The sequence below is a fragment of the Salminus brasiliensis genome, chromosome 3 (genome assembly GCF_030463535.1).
Source record: "Salminus brasiliensis chromosome 3, fSalBra1.hap2, whole genome shotgun sequence".
NCBI classification, from domain to species: domain Eukaryota; kingdom Metazoa; phylum Chordata; class Actinopteri; order Characiformes; family Bryconidae; genus Salminus; species Salminus brasiliensis.
Genome location: NC_132880.1, coordinates 48,661,775 through 48,685,649, shown reverse-complemented (window position 1 = coordinate 48,685,649; position 23,875 = coordinate 48,661,775). Strand labels below are relative to the sequence as shown.

General features: G+C 42.3%; 1 protein-coding gene across 1 annotated transcript; it reads left to right on the top strand.

The window, feature by feature from the left end:
* Window positions 1-19,703: 19,703 nt before the first annotated feature.
* LOC140552285 (uncharacterized) lies at window positions 19,704-23,857 on the top strand. Its single transcript, XM_072676451.1, has 2 exons — window positions 19,704-19,916; window positions 22,654-23,857. The coding sequence occupies exon 2, from the start codon at window positions 22,751-22,753 to the stop codon at window positions 23,759-23,761; it is 1,011 nt and encodes a 336-aa protein (XP_072532552.1). The 5' UTR covers window positions 19,704-19,916; window positions 22,654-22,750; the 3' UTR covers window positions 23,762-23,857.
* The last annotated feature ends 18 nt before the right edge of the window (window positions 23,858-23,875 follow it).

Sequence of the window (23,875 nt, the reverse complement as noted above, 5' to 3'; positions counted from 1 at the left end):
TATTAAATTAATCTCTTTCCTCAAAATTCTACACAAAATACCCCATTATGACCATAAAAAAAAAGTTTTCTTGAGAGTTCTGAAAATTTATTAAAAATAAAAAACTAAGAAATCACATTTACGTAAGTATTCACAGCCTTCGCCATGAAGCTCAAAATTGAGCTCAGGTGCATCCTGTTTCCACTGATCATCCTTGAGATGTTTCTACAGCTTAAATGGAGTCCCCCTGTGGTAAATCCAGTTGATTGGACATGATTTGGAAAGGCACACACCTGTCTATATAAGGTCCCACAGTTGACTGCATGTCAGAGCGCAAACACCAAGCATGAAGTCAAAGGAATTGTCTGTAGACCTCCGAGACAAAATAGTCTCGAGGCACAAATCTGGGGAAGGATACAGAAAAATTTCTGCTGCTTTGAAGGTCCCAATGAGCACAGTGGCCTCCATCATCCGTAAATGGAAGAAGTTTGGAACCACCAGGACTCTTCCTAGAGCTGGCCGGCCATCTAAATTGAGCGATCGGGGGAGAAGGGCCTTGGTCAGGGAGGTGACCAAGAACCTGATGGTCACTCTGTCAGAGCTCCAGCGTTCCTCCGTGGAGAGAGGAGAACCTTGCAGAAGGACAACCATCTCTGCAGCAATCCACCAATCAGGCCTGTATGGCAGAGTGGCCAGGCGAAAGCCACTCCTTAGTAAAAGGCACAAGGCAGCCCGTCTGGAATTTGCCAAAAGGCACCTGAAGGACTCTCAGACCATGAGAAACAAAATTCTCTGGTCTGATGAGACAAAGATTGAACTCTTTGGTGTGAATGCCAGGCGTCATGTTTGGAGGAAACCAGGCACTGCTCATCACGAGGCCAATACCATCCCTACAGTCAAGCATGGTGGTGGCAGCATCATGCTATGGGGATGTTTTTCAGCAGCAGGAACTGCCAGACTAGTCAGGATAGAGGGAAAGATGAATGCAGCAATGTACAGAGACATCCTGGATGAAAACCTACTCCATAGCGCTCTTGACCTCAGACTGGGGCGACGGTTCATTTTTCAGCAGAACAACGATCCGAAGCACACAGCCAAGATCTCAAAGGAGTGGCTTCAGGACCACTCTGTGAATGTCCTGGAGTGGCCCAGCCAGAGCCCAGACTTGAATCCGATTGAACATCTCTGGAGAGATCTGAAAATGGCTGTGCACAGACGTCTCCCATCCAACCTGATGGAGCTTCAGAGGTACTGCAAAGAAGAATGGGCAAAACTGCCTAAAGAGAGGTGTGCCAAGCTTGTGGCATCATATTCAAAAAGACTTGAGGCTGTAGTTGCTGCCAAGGGTGGTTCTACAAAGTATTAAGCAAAGGCTGTGAATACTTATGTAAATATGATTTCTTTGTTTTTTAATTTTAATACATTTTCAGAACTCTCAAGAAAACTTTTTTCACATGGTCATAATGGGGTATTTTGTGTAGAATTTTGAGGAAAGAGATTAATTTAATACAATTTGGAATAAGGCTGTAACCTGACAAAATGTGGAAAAAGTGAAGCGCTGTGAATACTTTCCGGATGCACTGTATACTGTAATATATACTTTATTAAATACATATACTGTAATATATATATACTATATTAAATACATATACTGTAATATAAACTATATTAAATACATATACTGTAATATATACTATATTAAATACATATACTGTAATATAAACTATATTAAATACATATACTGTAATATATATACTATATTAAATACATATACTGTAATATAAACTATATTAAATACATATACTGTAATATATACATACTTTATTAAATGCATATACTGTAATATATACTTTATTAAATACATATACTGTAATATATACTATATTAAATACATATACTGTAATATATATATACTATATTAAATACATATACTGTAATATAAGCTATATTAAATACATATACTGTAATATATACTATATTAAATACATATACTGTAATATATACTATATTATATACATATACTGTAATATATATACTATATTAAATACAGTGGGAAAAAGGTATTTAATCAGTCACCAATTGTACAAGTTCTCCCACTTAAAAGATGAGAGAGGCTGTAATTGACATCATAGGTAGACTCAACTATGAGAGACAAACTGAGAAAAATAATTCTGAAAATCACATTGTCTGAATTTTAAAGAATTTATTTGTAAATAATGGTGGAAAATAAGTATTTGGTCGCCTACAAACAAGCAGGATTTCTGTCTGTCACAGACCTGTAACTTCTTCTTTAAGAGGCTTCTCTGTCCTCCACTCATTACCTGTATTAATGGCTCCTGTTTGAACTGGTTAACAGTATAAAAGACACCTGCCCACAACCTCAAACAGTCCCACTCCAAACTCCACTATGGTGAAGATCAAAGAGCTGTCGAAGGACACCAGAAACAGAACAGTAGACCTGCACCAGGCTGTGAAGACTGAATCTGCAATAGGCAAGAAGCTTGGTGTGAAGAAATCTACTGTGGAGCAATAATCAGAAAATGGGAGACCTACAAGACCACTGCTAATCTCCCTCCATCAGGGGCTCCACGCAAGATCTCAGCCCGTGGGGTCAAAATGATCACAAGAACGGTCAGCAAAAATCCCAGAACCACACGGGGGGACCTAGTGAATGACCTACAGAAAGCTGGGACCAACGTTATAAAGATTACCGTCAGTAACACACTACGCCGCCAGGGACTCAGATCTTGCAGTGCCAGACGTGTTCCCCTGCTTAAGCCAGTACATATCCGGCCCGTCTGAAGTTTGCTAGAGAGCATTTGGATGTTCTGGAAGAGTTTTGGGAGAATGTCTTATGGTCAGATGAAACCAAAGTAGAACTGTTTGGTACAAACACAACTTGTTTGGGTTTGGAGGAGAGTGAATGCTGAGCTGCATCCAAAGAACACCATACCAACTGTGAAGCATGGGGGTGGCAACATCATGCTTTGGGCTGTTTCTCTGCAAAGGGACTAGGACGACTGGTCCGTGTACATGAAAGAATGAATGGGGTCGTGTATTGTGAGATTTTGAGTGCAAACCTCCTTCCATCAGCAAGGGCATTGAAGATGAAACGTAGCTGGGTCTTTCAGCATGACAATGATCCCGAGCACACTGCCAGGGCAACAAAGGAGTGGCTTCGTAATTTCAAGGTCCTGGAGTGGCCTAGCCAGTCTCCAGATCTCAACCCCATAGAAAACCTTTGGAGGGAGTTGAAAGTCTGTGTTGCCGCCGACAGCCCCTAAACATCACTGCTCTAGAGGAGATCTGCATGGAGGAATGGGCCAACATACCAGCAACGGTGTGTGCCAACCTTGTGAAGACTTACAGAAAACGTTTGACCTCTGTCATTGCCAACAAAGGATATATAACAAAGTATTGAGATGAACTTTTGTTATTGACCAAATACTTATTTTCCACCATTATTTACAAATAAATTCTTTAAAAATCAGACAATGTGATTTTCTGAATTTTTTTTCTCATTTTGTCTCTCATAGTTGAGTCTACCTATGATGTCAATTACAGCCTCTCTCAACTTTTTAAGTGGGAGAACTTGCACAACTGTAATATATACTTTATTAAATACATATACTATAATATATATACTATATTAAATACATATACTGTAATATATATACTATATTAAATACATATACTGTAATATATATACTTTATTAAATACATATACTGTAATATATATACTATATTAAATACATATACTGTAATATATATATATACTTTATTCAATACATGTCCCCAATTTTCTAAGTAAATATAATTATAAATATTTCTATATATTTCTGAAGGTGCTATTGAGATGAAATTCTCACCAGATGTCAGTAAGAACACATCTGATCCACACATACCAATCAAACAATAGATGTTTCTAAATTAAGTTATGTTTAATAATGAGAAATGACACAGGGAAAAAGTATCTAACACACTTACTAACATTTATTTAAGATTTCCTACAGAAGCCTTTGTTGGTGATAACAGCTCCAGGGCGCCTCCTGTAGGGGGAAACTAGTCGTATGCTTTGCTCAGGTGTGAGGTTCCGTGGTTTCACCTGGATTCAGGTCAGGTGATTGGCATCTGCCTCCTATTGCTGTCTGACCACAGCATTTTAACCACATCCATGTCCCACTGGTTCCATCATTGTTAGTTAACCACTCTTACTGGGGCACCAGTCTTACCGGTTCACCTCCATTCTTACTGGTTACATGTTTGGGGTTGTATAATTTCTCATTATTACACATAACTGAATTTATAATCATCTATGGTTGGGTTTTTCTTTGTATGTGTGGATCAGACGGTTGTTACTGACATCTGGTGAGAATTTCATGTCAATAGCACCTTCAGAAATATGTATTTACTGGGAAAACTGGTGACGTGTTCAATACTTATTTAACCCGCTGCATATACTGTATTAAATATATATACTACAACATTATATTTATATCAATATTATTTTATTATTTTTCTTAAATGAAGCATCTCTATGTGTACGGCGGTCGTTTTATTCCAGGCATTTCATCAAACAGAGCTGATTCAGCTGAATCTGCAGACTATGAACAGCATAAAGTCCCAACAGCAATGTGAAAGACTAGTGGAGAGCAGGCCGAGACAGGAGAGCTGTGATTGGTCAGTCGAGGTTATTTCAGCATAGTGATTTCTGAATGCTCTCAGAGTTCAGATATTAGCACTGTGTTTAAATCTGAATAATAACTTCTTTACTTTATAATTATTATAATCATTTATTTACATTATTTGAGCAGCTGTTTTTGAGCAGTTGTCATTTCTGCTAATAAATAAATAAATAAATAAATAAATAAATAAATAGCACTTTGTTCTCCATGGTTTATGAATATTAATTTCCCTAAACACACTGCCTATAAATAGTACATTTATAAATAAATAAATATATATATAGTAAACACATATACACACACACACACACACACACACACACACACACATATATATATATATATATATATATATATACATAGTATATGTGTATAATATAGTGTGTGTATATATATATATATATATATATATATATATATATATGCATATATATACACGTGCATTCTTTAAATATACTTCTCTGAACAAATACAGAAATAATAATTATATATGTATAATTACATAGAAAAATAAATAAAAGCATAAAATATTAATATGATTGAATTGATTTCAGTATTTTTGCTGATGTAAATGTATGCTTATTAAATTATTTTATTGTATTTTTTAAATGTTTTCACTTATTGATTTAAATTATTTCACATATATGTATATATGTATGTATGTATGTATGTATGTATGTATGTATATATGATTTTATTTTTAATAATTGTGTTTCCCATATTTACCCATTATGTTAAAACGTGGCTTATTTATTTAAATAATCCTTTATTCTTACAGTTAATTTAGCAGTTATTAAGTTATTATGTTTATTAAACATTTGATATTAAACCTAATTTGCCTGGGACTTTTATTTTGAAGTGCTCGCGAGCCGCGCGGCTCTCCCCTGCGACTGAAGCGGGACCTCCCCGAACACAGTTTTGATAAACAGGCACTGTGACGTCATCGGGTTTAGCTTATAAATAGGAGCGGGTTTCAGCGCCGTCTCAGAGGGGTTCGAGGACGAGCCGGGACGAGGAGCTGGGGCTGCCCAGAACCGACAACGGAGCCGGCGAACCTCCTGCCCCTGGTGCTGCCGAGGAGTCCCCGCCATGAGCTCGCGGCTGGCGTACCGGCCGCCCCCCGAGGCGGCTGAAGAGCCGGTTGCTCTGAGCCGGGCGGACGAATACCGGCGGATCACCGAGGCGGTCGAGGAACCGACTACCGTGAAGCCCAGTAGCTGGCAGATGGGGCGCCTCATCACACCACTACTGGGTCGTCAATGGGCTGCTTTTGGACCTCTACTGGCCGTCTTCTGCAGGACCCTTTCTGGACGGGTATAGGTAGGGTATGTGCTCTGTCTGTCTGCTTGCCTGTCTGTCTGCCTGTCTGCCTGTCTGCCTGTCTGTCTGTCTGTTGACTAACCTGTTCTCTAGTATTTTCAATAGGATATTTTTTTTAAGTGGGACCGTCTCTAATCGGATCAATATTAGAAGAGCCGGCAGCCATTGGACCTTGGATATTGATGATTATTGATGGAAGAATTTATTGATGGATGAATTTATTGATGGATGTCCATTAGAAATCCGAAACCGACCAGCGAAGGACGGGACCCCCCTTTTGAACCACGGTACCTCTCTTGACTAACTCTCCTTTCCCCCATAGGACTGCCCAGCATCGGACGTGTCGTCAGCCATTGGACCGCTCTATTGATTATTCGTTATTGATATCCTTTAGTCGACCAGGTAATCGATATCCATTAGCTGTCCGGAGTCGACCAGAGGAGGATGGGTTCCCCCATTTGGGCCTTGGTTCCCCTCAAGGTTTCTCCCACTGGGAGTTTTTCCTTGCCACTGTTGCTCAATGGGGGCTCGGACCCGGGACCTTAAAATAGTTAGACCTCGTAATTAATTAATTAATTATTCATGATTTAATCAATATAGCTATATGTATCCATTAGCTATCCGGAGTCGACCAGAGGAGGATGGGTTCCCCCTTCTGGGCCTTGGTTCCCCTCAAGGTTTCTCCCGCTGGGAGTTTTTCCTTGCCACTGTTGCTCAATGGGGGCTCGGACCCGGGACCTTAAAATAGTTAGACCTCGTAATTAATTGATTAATTAATTATTCATGATTTAATCAATATAGCTATATGTATCCATTAGCTATCCGGAGTCGACCAGAGGAGGATGGGTTCCCCCTTCTGGGCCTTGGTTCCCCTCAAGGTTTCTCCCGCTGGGAGTTTTTCCTTGCCACTGTTGCCATTGGCTTGCTTACTGGGGGCTCGGACCCGGGACCTAATTAATACCTAAATAAATGTGCTGTATCTTTTACATGTATATATGTGTGTGTCTGTGCTTACTGCCTCATGTGAAACTGCCCAATCAAACAGCCCCATGTAGGGGTCACACACTAACGCTGCCCAATCAAACAGCCCCATGTAGGGGTCACACACTAACGCTGCCCAATCAAACAGCCCCATGTAGGGGTCACACACTAACGCTGCCCAATCAAACAGCCCCATGTAGGGGTCACACACTAACGCTGCCCAATCAAACAGCCCCATGTAGGGGTCACACACTAACGCTGCCCAATCAAACAGCCCCATGTGGGGGTCACACACTAACGCTGCCCAATCAAACAGCCCCATGTAGGGGTCACACACTAACGCTGCCCAATCAAACAGCCCCATGTAGGGGTCACACACTAACGCTGCCCAATCAAACAGCCCCATGTAGGGGTCACACACTAACGCTGCCCAATCAAACAGCCCCATGTAGGGGTCACACACTAACGCTGCCCAATCAAACAGCCCCATGTAGGGGTCACACACTAACGCTGCCCAATCAAACAGCCCCATGTAGGGGTCACACACTAACGCTGCCCAATCAAACAGCCCCATGTAGGGGTCACACACTAACGCTGCCCAATCAAACAGCCCCATGTAGGGGTCACACACTAACGCTGGCCAATCAAACAGCCCCATGTAGGGGTCACACACTAACGCTGCCCAATCAAACAGCCCCATGTAGGGGTCACACACTAACGCTGCCCAATCAAACAGCCCCATGTAGGGGTCACACACTAACACTGCCCAATCAAACAGCCCCATGTAGGGGTCACATACTAACACTGCCCAATCAAACAGCCCCATGTAGGGGTCACACACTAACGCTGCCCAATCAAACAGCCCCATGTAGGGGTCACACACTAACGCTGGCCAATCAAACAGCCCCATGTAGGGGTCACACACTAACGCTGCCCAATCAAACAGCCCCATGTAGGGGTCACACACTAACGCTGCCCAATCAAACAGCCCCATGTAGGGGTCACACACTAACACTGCCCAATCAAACAGCCCCATGTAGGGGTCACATACTTAACACTGCCCAATCAAACAGCCCCATGTAGGGGTCACACACTAACGCTGCCCAATCAAACAGCCCCATGTAGGGGTCACATACTAACACTGCCCAATCAAACAGCCCCATGTAGGGGTCACATCCTGAGACAGCCCAATGGGAGGAGCTAGAACCTGTAGACTAAATGGGTGGGTCTAGAGCCTGTAGGCTAAATGGGTGGGTCTAGAACCTGTAGGCTAAATGGGTGGGTCTAGAACCTGTAGGCTAAATGGGTGGAGCTAGAGCCTGTAGGCTAAATGGGTGGGTCTAGAACCTGTAGGCTAAATGGGTGGGTCTAGAGCCTGTAGCCTGAATGGGTGGGTCTAGAACCTGTAGGCTAAATGGGTGGGTCTAGAGCCTGTGGGCTGAATGGGAGGAGCTAGTGTATGTAGACTTAATAGATGGATTCAGGTCAGGTGATTGGCATCTGCCTCCTATTGCTGTCTGACCACAGCATTTTAACCACATCCATGTCCCACTGGTTCCATCATTGTTAGTTAACCACTCTTACTGGGCACCAGTCTTACCGGTTCACCTCCATTCTTACTGGTTACATGTTTGGGGTTGTATAATTTCTCATTATTACACATAACTGAATTTATAATCATCTATGGTTGGGTTTTTCTTTGTATGTGTGGATCAGACGGTTGTTACTGACATCTGGTGAGAATTTCATGTCAATAGCACCTTCAGAAATATGTATTTATGAATTATGTACATAATTATTATTATTATAATCATTTATTTGCATTATTTGAGCGGCTGTTTTTGAGCAGTTGTCATTTCAAATACATAAATAAATAAATAAATAAATGATCTTAATAGAATTTTTATTTGGAATTTAGGGGAAATGTTGTCCATGGTTTATGAAATACAACACAAATATAAATTTTCCTAAAACACACTGCCTATAAATATATATATATATACAGTCATGCCCGAAAGTATTCATACCCCTGTCAAAGTTTGACTTAAATTTACTTTTATTTAACCAGAAATTATATTTTTGCCTTGAAACGACACAGGCATCTCCCAGGAGATAACACGATGATGTACAAGAGGCATCATTGTGGGAAAAAATATTTCTCAGCTTTTATACACATTTGAACAAAAAGTGGCATGTCCAAAATTATTCATACCCTTTGAAAACTGTCACAGTATATGGGAAAATCCAAAGTTCTATACCATTCCAAATAGTCCAAGCTGTTTTAAAGCATCCTAATTACCCTGATTCATTGGGAACAGCTGTTTTAATCAACTCAACAGGAGAAAAACAGCAGCTCTCTGCAGTTGGTTTGTGGACAGTCATGGCTAAGACAAAGGAGCTCACTAAGGACCTGCGGCTGTGCATTGTGGCTGCTCACAAGTTAGGAAAGGGCTATAAAGCCATATCAAAATGTTTTCAAGTTCCAGTGGCTACAGTGCAAAGTATTATTAAAAAATACAAGAAGTTCCGCACTGTGGAAAATCTCAGAAGATGTGGTCGGAAGCCAAAAGTGACACCTGTGCTGGCCAGGAGAATAGTGAGAGAGGTGAAGAAAAATCCAAGGATCACCACCAAGGCCATCCTGGTGAATCTGGACTCTGCTGGTGGCGACATCTCAAGGCAGACAGTTCAACGGACACTGCACACTGCTGGGTTCCACGGACGCAGGCCAAGGAGGACACCACTTCTCCAGAAAAGGCACACAAAAGCCCGCTTGACCTTTGCAAATGCTCATCTGGACAAAGAAGAAGACTTCTGGTGTTCTGTTTTATGGTCAGATGAAACAAAAATTGAATTGTTTGGCCACAATGATGTGTGCACCATTTGGCGTAAAAAAGGAGAAGCCTTCAACCCTAAGAACACCATCCCCACTGTCAAACATGGTGGTGGGAACCTAATGTTTTGGGGGTGTTTTTCAGCCAATGGACCAGGGAACTTGATCGCAGTAAATGGCACCATGAAAAAAGAGCAATACATCAAGATTCTCAACAACAACATCAGGCAGTCTGCAGAGAAACTTGGCCTTGGGAACCGGTGGACATTTCAGCACGACAACGACCCAAAACACACAGCCAAAGTGGTGAAGAAATGGTTAGCAGACAAAAACATTAATGTTTTGCAGTGGCCCAGCCAGAGTCCTGACTTGAATCCAATTGAGAATCTGTGGAGGGAGCTAAAGATCAGGGTGATGGCAAGGAGACCCTCGAACCTCAAAGAGTTGGAGCTCATCACTAAAGATGAATGGGCAAAAATACCAGTGGAGACATGCAAAAAGCTGGTCAGCAATTACAGGAAGCGTTTGATTGCTGTAATAGCCAATGAAGGCTTTTCTATTAATTATTGAGAAGGGTATGAATAATTTTGGACATGCCACTTTTTGTTCAAATGTGTATAAAAGCTGAGAAATATTTTTTCCCACAATGATGCCTCTTGTACATCATCGTGTTATCTCCTGGGAGATGCCTGTGTCATTTCCAGGCAAAAATATAATTTCTGGTTAAATAAAAGTAAATTTAAGTCAAACTTTGACAGGGGTATGAATACTTTCGGGCATGACTGTATATATATATATATATATATATATATATATATATATATATATATATATATATATATATATATATATATATGTGTGTGTGTGTGTGTGTGTATATATACACTAAATTAAACACATATACTCATATATATAGACACACACAAATATATATATAAATACACGTGCATTCTTTAAATATACTTCTCTGAACAAATACAGAAAGAATAATTATATATGTATAATTAAATAGAAAATAAATAAAAGCATAAAAAACTAAATATGAATGAATTAATTTCAGTATTTTTGCTGATGTAAATGTATGCTTATTACATTGTTTATTTTATTTTCTAAATAATGATTTCCATGTCTCAAACGGTCAGATCTGTTTTGGTGGTACAAGGGCGAGAGGTGGGTGGAAGCTGATCCTGGTCAGGCAGTCGGGGGGATCAATGCCGGTCATGCCCCTTGTGAACTTCAAAATCTATGAAAGGAACTAAAGCTCAGAGTTTAGAGAAGGAGCCCAGGGAAGCTTTGAGCGTTTGAAGAGTGTCTGTGTGGAAGAATGGGCCAAAATCACACCTGAGCAAAGCATGCGACTAGTTTCTCCACCAAAAATATTAATCACAACAATATTCTGTGATTAATTCTGAATAATCAGAAGCTAAAATGCTAGCGAGCTCGTCCTTAAAATGGCTAAATGTGTGGAAAATCTGACGCAAAAGTACAAAAAGTGCTTAAAATCAATAATTTGATCCAAAATAATACGTTATACATATACATTTACATAATAATACATAATGTTATGATGCTAAAGGCTTTCTTTTAAGTGTACTTTTAAAAATTATACTATATATTTATACTATAATATATGTACATACTATATTAAATACATATACTGTAATATATACTTTATTAAATACATATACTGTAATATATATATACTATATTAAATACATATACTGTAATATAAACTATATTAAATACATATACTGTAATATATACTATATTAAATACATATACTGTAATATAAACTATATTAAATACATATACTGTAATATATATACTATATTAAATACATATACTGTAATATAAACTATATTAAATACATATACTGTAATATATACATACTTTATTAAATGCATATACTGTAATATATACTTTATTAAATACATATACTGTAATATATACTATATTAAATACATATACTGTAATATATATATACTATATTAAATACATATACTGTAATATAAGCTATATTAAATACATATACTGTAATATATACTATATTAAATACATATACTGTAATATATACTATATTATATACATATACTGTAATATATATACTATATTAAATACAGTGGGAAAAAGGTATTTAATCAGTCACCAATTGTACAAGTTCTCCCACTTAAAAGATGAGAGAGGCTGTAATTGACATCATAGGTAGACCTCAACTATGAGAGACAAACTGAGAAAAATAATTCTGAAAATCACATTGTCTGAATTTTAAAGAATTTATTTGTAAATAATGGTGGAAAATAAGTATTTGGTCGCCTACAAACAAGCAGGATTTCTGTCTGTCACAGACCTGTAACTTCTTCTTTAAGAGGCTTCTCTGTCCTCCACTCATTACCTGTATTAATGGCACCTGTTTGAACTGGTTAACAGTATAAAAGACACCTGCCCACAACCTCAAACAGTCCCACTCCAAACTCCACTATGGTGAAGACCAAAGAGCTGTCGAAGGACACCAGAAACAGAACAGTAGACCTGCACCAGGCTGTGAAGACTGAATCTGCAATAGGCAAGAAGCTTGGTGTGAAGAAATCTACTGTGGAGCAATAATCAGAAAATGGGAGACCTACAAGACCACTGCTAATCTCCCTCCATCAGGGGCTCCATGCAAGATCTCAGCCCGTGGGGTCAAAATGATCACAAGAACGGTCAGCAAAAATCCCAGAACCACACGGGGGGACCTAGTGAATGACCTACAGAAAGCTGGGACCAACGTTATAAAGATTACCGTCAGTAACACACTACGCCGCCAGGGACTCAGATCTTGCAGTGCCAGACGTGTTCCCCTGCTTAAGCCAGTACATATCCGGCCTGTCTGAAGTTTGCTAGAGAGCATTTGGATGTTCTGGAAGAGTTTTGGGAGAATGTCTTATGGTCAGATGAAACCAAAGTAGAACTGTTTGGTACAAACACAACTTGTTTGGGTTTGGAGGAGAGTGAATGCTGAGCTGCATCCAAAGAACACCATACCAACTGTGAAGCATGGGGGTGGCAACATCATGCTTTGGGCTGTTTCTCTGCAAAGGGACTAGGACGACTGGTCCGTGTACATGAAAGAATGAATGGGGCCATGTATTGTGAGATTTTGAGTGCAAACCTCCTTCCATCAGCAAGGGCATTGAAGATGAAACGTAGCTGGGTCTTTCAGCATGACAATGATCCCGAGCACACTGCCAGGGCAACAAAGGAGTGGCTTCGTAATTTCAAGGTCCTGGAGTGGCCTAGCCAGTCTCCAGATCTCAACCCCATAGAAAACCTTTGGAGGGAGTTGAAAGTCTGTGTTGCCCGCCGACAGCCCCTAAACATCACTGCTCTAGAGGAGATCTGCATGGAGGAATGGGCCAACATACCAGCAACGGTGTGTGCCAACCTTGTGAAGACCTACAGAAAACGTCTGACCTCTGTCATTGCCAACAAAGGATATATAACAAAGTATTGAGATGAACTTTTGTTATTGACCAAATACTTATTTTCCACCATTATTTACAAATAAATTCTTTAAAAATCAGACAATGTGATTTTCTGAATTTTTTTTCTCATTTTGTCTCTCATAGTTGAGTCTACCTATGATGTCAATTACAGCCTCTCTCAACTTTTTAAGTGGGAGAACTTGCACAACTGTAATATATACTTTATTAAATACATATACTATAATATATATACTATATTAAATACATATACTGTAATATATATATATACTATATTAAATACATATACTGTAATATATATACTTTATTAAATACATATACTGTAATATATATACTATATTAAATACATATACTGTAATATATATATACTTTATTCAATACATGTCCCCAATTTTCTAAGTAAATATAATTATAAATATTTCTATATATTTCTGAAGGTGCTATTGAGATGAAATTCTCACCAGATGTCAGTAAGAACACATCTGATCCACACATACCAATCAAACAATAGATGTTTCTAAATTAAGTTATGTTTAATAATGAGAAATGACACAGGGAAAAAGTATCTAACACACTTACTAACATTAATTTAAGATTTCCTACAGAAGCCTTTGTTGGTGATAACAGCTCCAGGGCGCCTCCTGTAGGGGGAAACTAGTCGTATGCTTTGCTCAGGTGTGAGGTTCCGTGGTTTCACCTGGATTCAGGTCAGGTGATTGGCATCTGCCTCCTATTGCTGTCTGACCACAGCATTTTAACCACATCCATGTCCCACTGGTTCCATCATTGTTAGTTAACCACTCTTCCTGGGGCACCAATCTTACCGGTTCACCTCCATTCTTACTGGTTACATGTTTGGGGTTGTATAATTTCTCATTATTACACATAACTGAATTTATAATCATCTATGGTTGGGTTTTTCTTTGTATGTGTGGATCAGACGGTTGTTACTGACATCTGGTGAGAATTTCATGTCAATAGCACCTTCAGAAATATGTATTTACTGAGAAAACTGGTGACGTGTTCAATACTTATTTAACCCGCTGCATATACTGTATTAAATATATATACTACAACATTATATTTATGTCAATATTATTTTATTATTTTTCTTAAATGAAGCATCTCTATGTGTACGGCAGTCGTTTTATTCCAGGCATTTCATCAAACAGAGCTGATTCAGATGAATCTGCAGACTATGAACAGCATAAAGTCCCAACAGCAATGTGAAAGACTAGTGGAGAGCCGGCCGAGACAGGAGAGCTGTGATTGGTCAGTCGAGGTTATTTCAGCATAGTGATTTCTGAATGCTCTCAGAGTTCAGATATTAGCACTGTGTTTAAATCTGAATAATAACTTCTTTACTTTATAATTATTATAATCATTTATTTACATTATTTGAGCAGCTGTTTTTGAGCAGTTGTCATTTCTGCAAATAAATAAATAGATAAATGTTCTAAATAGCCCTTTGTTCTCCATGGTTTATGAATATTAATTTCCCTAAACACACTGCCTATAAATAGTACATTTATAAATAAATATATATATATAGTAAACACATATACTCATATACACACACATACACACACACACACACACACACACACACACACATATATATATATATATATATATATATATATACATAGTATATGTGTATAATATAGTGTGTGTATATATATATATATATATATATATATATATATATATATGCATATATATACACGTGCATTCTTTAAATATACTTCTCTGAACAAATACAGAAATAATAATTATATATGTATAATTACATAGAAAAATAAATAAAAGCATAAAATATTAATATGATTGAATTGATTTCAGTATTTTTGCTGATGTAAATGTATGCTTATTAAATTATTTTATTGTATTTTTTAAATGTTTTCACTTATTGATTTAAATTATTTCACATATATGTATATATGTATGTATGTATGTATGTATGTATGTATGTATGTATGTATGTATATATGATTTTATTTTTAATAATTGTGTTTCCCATATTTACCCATTATTTTAAAACGTGGCTTATTTATTTAAATAATCCTTTATTCTTACAGTTAATTTAGCAGTTATTAATTACAGGTTTTACAGTTTTAGCATTAGTTACAGGAGACTTTTAACACAGCAGAATGTCCTGTATTTACTCCATAATTACATGTTAAATACCACGTAATTACCGCACTATTACTGTTACTGTAGATCGTTTTTATCCACTTTCTTTGAGTCTATTATTTAGTATTCAAGGACTTTTGTTTATTAAACATTTGATATTAAACCTAATTTGCCTGGGACTTTTATTTTGAAGTGCTCGCGAGCCGCGCGGCTCTCCCCTGCGACTGAAGCGGGACCTCCCCGAACACAGTTTTGATAAACAGGCACTGTGACGTCATCGGGTTTAGCTTATAAATAGGAGCGGGTTTCAGCGCCGTCTCAGAGGGGTTCGAGGACGAGCCGGGACGAGGAGCTGGGGCTGCCCAGAACCGACAACGGAGCCGTAGAACCTCCTGCCCCTGGTGCTGCCGAGGAGTCCCCGCCATGAGCTCGCGGCTGGCGTACCGGCCGCCCCCCGAGGCGGCTGAAGAGCCGGTTGCTCTGAGCCGGGCGGACGAATACCGGCGGATCACCGAGGCGGTCGAGGAACCGACTACCGTGAAGCCCAGTAGCTGGCAGATGGGGCGCCTCATCACACCACTACTGGGTCGTCAATGGGCTGCTTTTGGACCTCTACTGGCCGTCTTCTGCAGGACCCTTTCTGGACGGGTACAGGTAGGGTATGTGCTCTGTCTGCCTGTCTGCCTGTCTGCTTGCCTGCCTGTCTGTCTGCCTGTCTGCCTGTCTGTCTGTCTGCCTGTCTGCCTGTCTGCTTGCCTGCCTGTCTGTCTGCCTGTCTGTCTGTCTGTCTGTCTGCCTGTCTGCCTGTCTGTCTGTCTGTTGACTAACCTGTTCTCTAGTATTTTCAATAGGATATTTTTTTTAAGTGGGACCGTCTCTAATCGGATCAATATTAGAAGAGCCGGCAGCCATTGGACCTTGGATATTGATGATTATTGATGGAAGAATTTATTGATGGATGAATTTATTGATGGACGTCCATTAGAAATCCGAAACCCACCAGCGAAGGACGGGACCCCCCTTTTGATCCACGGTACCTCTCTTGACTAACTCTCCTTTCCCCCATAGGACTGCCCAGCATCGGACGTGTCGTCAGCCATTGGACCGCTCTATTGATTATTCGTTATTGATATCCTTTAGTCGACCAGGTAATCGATATCCATTAACTGTCCGGAGTCGACCAGAGGAGGGTGGGTTCCCCCATTTGGGCCTTGGTTCCCCTCAAGGTTTCTCCCGCTGGGAGTTTTTCCTTGCCACTGTTGCTCAATGGGGGCTCGGACCCGGGACCTTAAAATAGTTAGACCTCGTAATTAATTAATTAATTATTCATGATTTAATCAATATAGCTATATGTATCCATTAGCTATCCGGAGTCGACCAGAGGAGGATGGGTTCCCCCATTTGGGCCTTGGTTCCCCTCAAGGTTTCTCCCGCTGGGAGTTTTTCCTTGCCACTGTTGCTCAATGGGGGCTCGGACCCGGGACCTTAAAATAGTTAGACCTCGTAATTAATTAATTAATTATTCATGATTTAATCAATATAGCTATATGTATCCATTAGCTATCCGGAGTCGACCAGAGGAGGGTGGGTTCCCCCATTTGGGCCTTGGTTCCCCTCAAGGTTTCTCCCGCTGGGAGTTTTTCCTTGCCACTGTTGCTCAATGGGGGCTCGGACCCGGGACCTTAAAATAGTTAGACCTCGTAATTAATTAATTAATTATTCATGATTTAATCAATATAGCTATATGTATCCATTAGCTATCCGGAGTCGACCAGAGGAGGGTGGGTTCCCCCATTTGGGCCTTGGTTCCCCTCAAGGTTTCTCCCGCTGGGAGTTTTTCCTTGCCACTGTTGCTCAATGGGGGCTCGGACCCGGGACCTTAAAATAGTTAGACCTCGTAATTAATTAATTAATTATTCATGATTTAATCAATATAGCTATATGTATACATTAGCTATCCGGAGTCGACCAGAGGAGGATGGGTTCCCCCTTCTGGGCCTTGGTTCCCCTCAAGGTTTCTCCCGCTGGGAGTTTTTCCTTGCCACTGTTGCCATTGGCTCGCTCACTGGGGGCTCGGACCCGGGACCTAATTAATACCTAAATAAATGTGCTGTATCTTTTACATGTATATATGTGTGTGTCTGTGCTTACTGCCTCATGTGAAACTGCCCAATCAAACAGCCCCATGTAGGGGTCACACACTAACACTGCCCAATCAAACAGCCCCATGTGGGGGTCACATACTAACACTGCCCAATCAAACAGCCCCATGTAGGGGTCACACACTAACACTGCCCAATCAAACAGCCCCATGTGGGGGTCACACACTAACGCTGGCCAATCAAACAGCCCCATGTAGGGGTCACACACTAACACTGCCCAATCAAACAGCCCCATGTAGGGGTCACACACTAACGCTGCCCAATCAAACAGCCCCATGTGGGGGTCACACACTAACGCTGCCCAATCAAACAGCCCCATGTAGGGGTCACACACTAACACTGCCCAATCAAACAGCCCCATGTAGGGGTCACACACTAACGCTGCCCAATCAAACAGCCCCATGTGGGGGTCACACACTAACGCTGCCCAATCAAACAGCCCCATGTAGGGGTCACACACTAACGCTGCCCAATCAAACAGCCCCATGTGGGGGTCACACACTAACGCTGCCCAATCAAACAGCCCCATGTGGGGGTCACACACTAACGCTGCCCAATCAAACAGCCCCATGTAGGGGTCACACACTAACGCTGCCCAATCAAACAGCCCCATGTGGGGGTCACACACTAACGCTGCCCAATCAAACAGCCCCATGTAGGGGTCACACACTAACGCTGCCCAATCAAACAGCCCCATGTAGGGGTCACATACTAACACTGCCCAATCAAACAGCCCCATGTAGGGGTCACACACTAACACTGCCCAATCAAACAGCCCCATGTAGGGGTCACACACTAACACTGCCCAATCAAACAGCCCCATGTAGGGGTCACACACTAACACTGCCCAATCAAACAGCCCCATGTAAGGGTCACACACTAACGCTGCCCAATCAAACAGCCCCATGTAGGGGTCACACACTAACGCTGCCCAATCAAACAGCCCCATGTAGGGGTCACACACTAACGCTGCCCAATCAAACAGCCCCATGTAGGGGTCACACACTAACACAGCCCAATCAAACAGCCCCATGTAGGGGTCACACACTAACACTGCCCAATCAAACAGCCCCATGTAGGGGTCACACACTAACACTGCCCAATCAAACAGCCCCATGTAGGGGTCACATACTAACACTGCCCAATCAAACAGCCCCATGTAGGGGTCACACACTAACGCTGCCCAATCAAACAGCCCCATGTAGGGGTCACACACTAACGCTGCCCAATCAAACAGCCCCATGTAGGGGTCACATACTAACACTGCCCAATCAAACAGCCCCATGTAGGGGTCACATCCTGAGACAGCCCAATGGGAGCTAGAGCCTGTGGGCTTAATGGGAGGAGTTAGAGCCTGTGGGCTGAATGGGAGGAGCTAGAGCCTGTGGACTAAATGGGTGGGCCTAGGGCCTGTGGACTAAATAGATGGGGCTAGAACCTGTAGGCTGAATGGGTGGAGCTAGAGCCTGTAGACTAAATGGGTGGGACTAGAACCTGTAGGCTAAATAGGTGGGCCTGGAGCCTGTAGGCTGAATGGGTGGAGCTAGAGCCTGTGGGCTTAATGGGAGGAGCTAGAGCCTGTAGACTGAATGGGTGGAGGTAGAGCCTGTAGGCTGAATGGGTGGAGCTAGAGCCTGTAGACTAAATGGGTGGGGCTAGAGCCTGTAGACTAAATGGGTGGGGCTAGAGCCTGTAGACTAAATGGGTGGGGCTAGAGCCTGTAGACTAAATGGGTGGGGCTAGAGCCTGTAGACTAAATAGATGGGGCTAGAGCCTGTAGACTAAATGGGTGGGGCTAGAGCCTGTAGACTAAATAGATGGGGCTAGAGCCTGTAGACTAAATGGGTGGGGCTAGAGCCTGTAGACTAAATGGGTGGGGCTAGAGCCTGTAGACTAAATAGATGGGGCTAGAGCCTGTAGACTAAATGGGTGGGGCTAGAGCCTGTAGACTAAATGGGTGGGGCTAGAGCCTGTAGACTAAATGGGTGGGGCTAGAGCCTGTAGACTGAATGGGTGGAGGTAGAGCCTGTAGGCTGAATGGGTGGAGCTAGAGCCTGTAGACTGAATGGGTGGAGCTAGAGCCTGTAGACTGAATGGGTGGAGGTAGAGCCTGTAGGCTGAATGGGTGGAGCTAGTGTATGTAGAATGCGAGGCTCCAGACTCCAGTCAGGCTGTATAACAGCAGCTGTACCGTGTGGCGCTATGACGCCTCCAGACGCTAGGCGGCGCTCCAGACTGGCAGTGGTGTGAGCTGGAGCTGCGGTGACATATTTGGGAGCAGAGCTGCAGAGGGAGGAGTGTCTCCGCTGGAGGAGCAGACAGAGGAGTTGAGGTGTTGAAGGTAGGAGCTTAAACAGCTGTGGTCGAGCCCTGCTCTTTTATTAAAGCTGTATTCATTGAAGTACTAAGTGCTAGATAACGAAGTGCTAGATAACGAAGTGCTAGATAACGGCTCACACCGGCGGTTCTGCACACGGCGGTCGAGACGCTGGACCTCCGAACCTGAACCGGTTTATTTACTGAAGCTGATCCGGACTCTCAGATCTGCTCGCAGCTGCGCGCGCACAGGAAAAACGGAGCATATGCTGCAGAATCACCCCGCAGCTCCTACACTCCAGCCGCTCGCGCAGTCACTCTCACTGTAGTCACACTCACTGTAGTCACTCTTACTGTAGCCACTCTTACTGTAGTCACTCTCACTGTAGCCACTCTTACTGTAGCCACTCTTACTGTAGTCACTCTTACTGTAGTCACTCTTACTATAGTCACTCTTACTGTAGCCACTCTTTTACTGTAGCCACTCTTTTACTGTAGTCACTCTTACTGTAGCCACTCTTTCACTGTAGTCACTCTTACTGTAGCCACTCTTACTGTAGCCACTCTTTCACTGTAGTCACTCTTACTGTAGCCACTCTTTTACTGTAGCCACTCTTTTACTGTAGTCACTCTTACTATAGTCACTCTTACTGTAGCCACTCTTTTACTGTAGTCACTCTTACTGTAGTCACTCTTACTGTAGTCACTCTTACTGTAGTCACTCTTACTGTAGCCACTCTTTCACTGTAGTCACTCTTACTGTAGCCACTCTTTTACTGTAGCCACTCTTTTACTGTAGTCACTCTTACTATAGTCACTCTTACTGTAGCCACTCTTTTACTGTAGTCACTCTTACTGTAGTCACTCTTACTGTAGCCACTCTTTTACTGTAGTCACTCTTACTGTAGCCACTCTTTTACTGTAGCCACTCTTACTATAGTCACTCTTACTATAGTCACTCTTACTATAGTCACTCTTTTACCGTAGCCACTCTTACTATAGCCACTCTTACTGTAGCCACTCTTACTGTAGCCACTCTTACTGTAGCCACTCTTACTGTAGCCACTCTTTTACTATAGTCACTCTTTTACCGTAGCCACTCTTACTATAGTCACTCTTACTGTAGCCACTCTTACTATAGTCACTCTTACTATAGTCACTCTTTTACCGTAGCTACTCTTACTATAGTCCCTCTTACTATAGTCCCTCTTACTGTAGCCACTCTTACTGTAGTCACTCTTTTACTGTAGTCACTCTTTTACTGTAGCCACTCTTACTGTAGTCACTCTTACTATAGTCACTCTTACTGTAGCTACTCTTTTACTGTAGTCACTCTCACTGTAGTCACTCTCACTGTAGTCACTCTCACTGTAGTCACTCTCACTGTAGTCACTCTTTTACTGTAGTCACTCTTACTGTAGTCACTCTTACTATAGTCACTCTTACTGTAGTCACTCTTACTGTAGCCACTCTTTTACTGTAGTCACTCTTACTGTAGCCACTCTTTTACTGTAGCCACTCTTTTACTGTAGCCACTCTTACTGTAGCCACTCTTACTGTAGCCACTCTTACTGTAGCCACTCTTACTATAGTCACTCTTTTACCGTAGCCACTCTTACTATAGCCACTCTTACTGTAGCCACTCTTACTGTAGCCACTCTTACTGTAGCCACTCTTTTACTATAGTCACTCTTTTACCGTAGCCACTCTTACTATAGTCACTCTTTTACTGTAGCCACTCTTACTGTAGCCACTCTTACTATAGTCACTCTTACTATAGTCACTCTTACTGTAGTCACTCTTTTACTGTAGTCACTCTTTTACTGTAGCCGCTCTTACTGTAGCCGCTCTTACTGTAGCCACTCTTTTACTGTAGCCACTCTTTTACTGTAGCCACTCTTACTATAGTCACTCTTACTATAGTCACTCTTACTGTAGTCACTCTTTTACTGTAGTCACTCTTTTACTGTAGCCACTCTTACTATAGTCACTCTTACTGTAGTCACTCTTACTGTAGTCACTCTTTTACTGTAGCCACTCTTACTGTAGCCACTCTTACTGTAGCCACTCTTACTATAGTCACTCTTTTACTGTAGCCACTCTTACTGTAGTCACTCTTTTACTGTAGCCACTCTTTTACTGTAGCCACTCTTACTGTAGCCACTCTTACTGTAGCCACTCTTACTGTAGTCACTCTTACTATAGTCACTCTTTTACTGTAGCCACTCTCACTGTAGCCACTCTTACTGTAGTCACTCTTTTACTGTAGCCACTCTTACTGTAGCCACTCTTACTGTAGCCGCTCTTACTGTAGCCACTCTTACTGTAGCCACTCTTACTGTAGCCGCTCTTACTGTAGTCACTCTTACTGTAGTCACTCTTACTATAGTCACTCTTTTACTGTAGCCACTCTCACTGTAGCCACTCTTACTGTAGTCACTCTTTTACTGTAGCCACTCTTACTGTAGCCACTCTTACTGTAGCCACTCTTACTGTAGCCGCTCTTACTGTAGCCGTTCTTACTATAGTCACTTTGTAAGTCCTGGTTCCTCCCAAGGTTTCTTCCTCCAGCTCTGAGGGAGTTTTTCTTTGCCACAGTGGTCTTTGGCTGCTCACTGGGGGTCTTAAGTTTTCATGTCTTCTTATGTTGTTGATTTCTTGTCTTTTTACTAATTACTGATTATCTAAACCTGCTTTATAACAGCTGTACAAATAAAACGCAAAATATCACGATGACCTTCTTCCTTTCTTCTTCCTTCCAGAAATGAACAGCATCGTGCCGCAGGTCGTCTTCTGCCGGTGGCATCCGGGTTCCGACCGAGGCTGAATTCACGCAGAAAGATTAAACACAAGAAGAAGATGGAGTCCAGAACAACCTCAGACACTCGGCATACGTCCCCTGGGCCTCTGCACCCGAAAACGGGCAAGGATAAGCCTCACCACTGCGCAGAGTGTGGGAGGAGTTTTACTCTGGAGAGTGCCCTCCGAACACACCAGCGCGTTCACACCGGGGAGAAGCTGTTTTGCTGCTCGGAGTGCGGGAAGAGCTTTTCCACACAGAGCATCCTCTGTCGACACCAGCGCATTCACACCGGGGTGAAGCCGTATCGGTGCCCAGACTGCGGGAAGAGCTTCACCCAGCACAGTCATCTCCAGCGGCACCTGCGCAGCCACACCGGAGAGAAGCCGTACCACTGCTCCGACTGCGGGAAGAATTTTAACCAGCAGAGCCATCTGCAGATTCACCAGCGCATTCACACAGGAGAGAAGCCCTATCAGTGCTCAGAGTGCGGCCAGAGCTTTAGCGTACACAGTACTCTCCAAACGCACCTGCGCGTTCACACCGGAGAGAAACCGTATTACTGCCCGGAGTGCGGGAAGAGCTTCACTCGGCAGACCCATCTCCAGCACCACCTGCTGGGTCACACCGGCGTCAAACTGTTCCAGTGCTCCGAGTGTGGGAGGGGGTTCAACCATCGGAGTAATCTCCAGCAGCACCAGCGCATTCACACCGGGGAGAAGCTGTATTACTGCTCGGTGTGCGGACAGAGCTTCAACAGTCAGAGTCATCTCCAGAGACATCTGCGCATTCACACCGGAGAGAGGCCCTTTCAGTGCTCCGTCTGCGGACAGAGCTTTAACCAGCAGAGTCCTCTCCAGCAACACCAGCGCATTCACACCGGGGAGAAACCGTACCACTGCTCACAGTGCGGCAAGAGCTTCACCCGGCAGAGTAACCTCCAACACCACCAGCGCATTCACACTGGAGAAAAGCCATATCACTGCACCGAGTGCGGGAAGAACTTCCGGCATTCCCAAAATCTCAAGATACACAAGTGCTCCAAGTCCAGAGCGCCATTCCAGGAGTAGCAGCTGCTTTCAGATGGCACGTATTTCAGCCCCGTGCTGTTTGTATGGGCTCGGATCCCTCCTCCGCATGCCACCCTCCATGCACTTCCATGCATGGAGGGGAAGCTAGGGTAA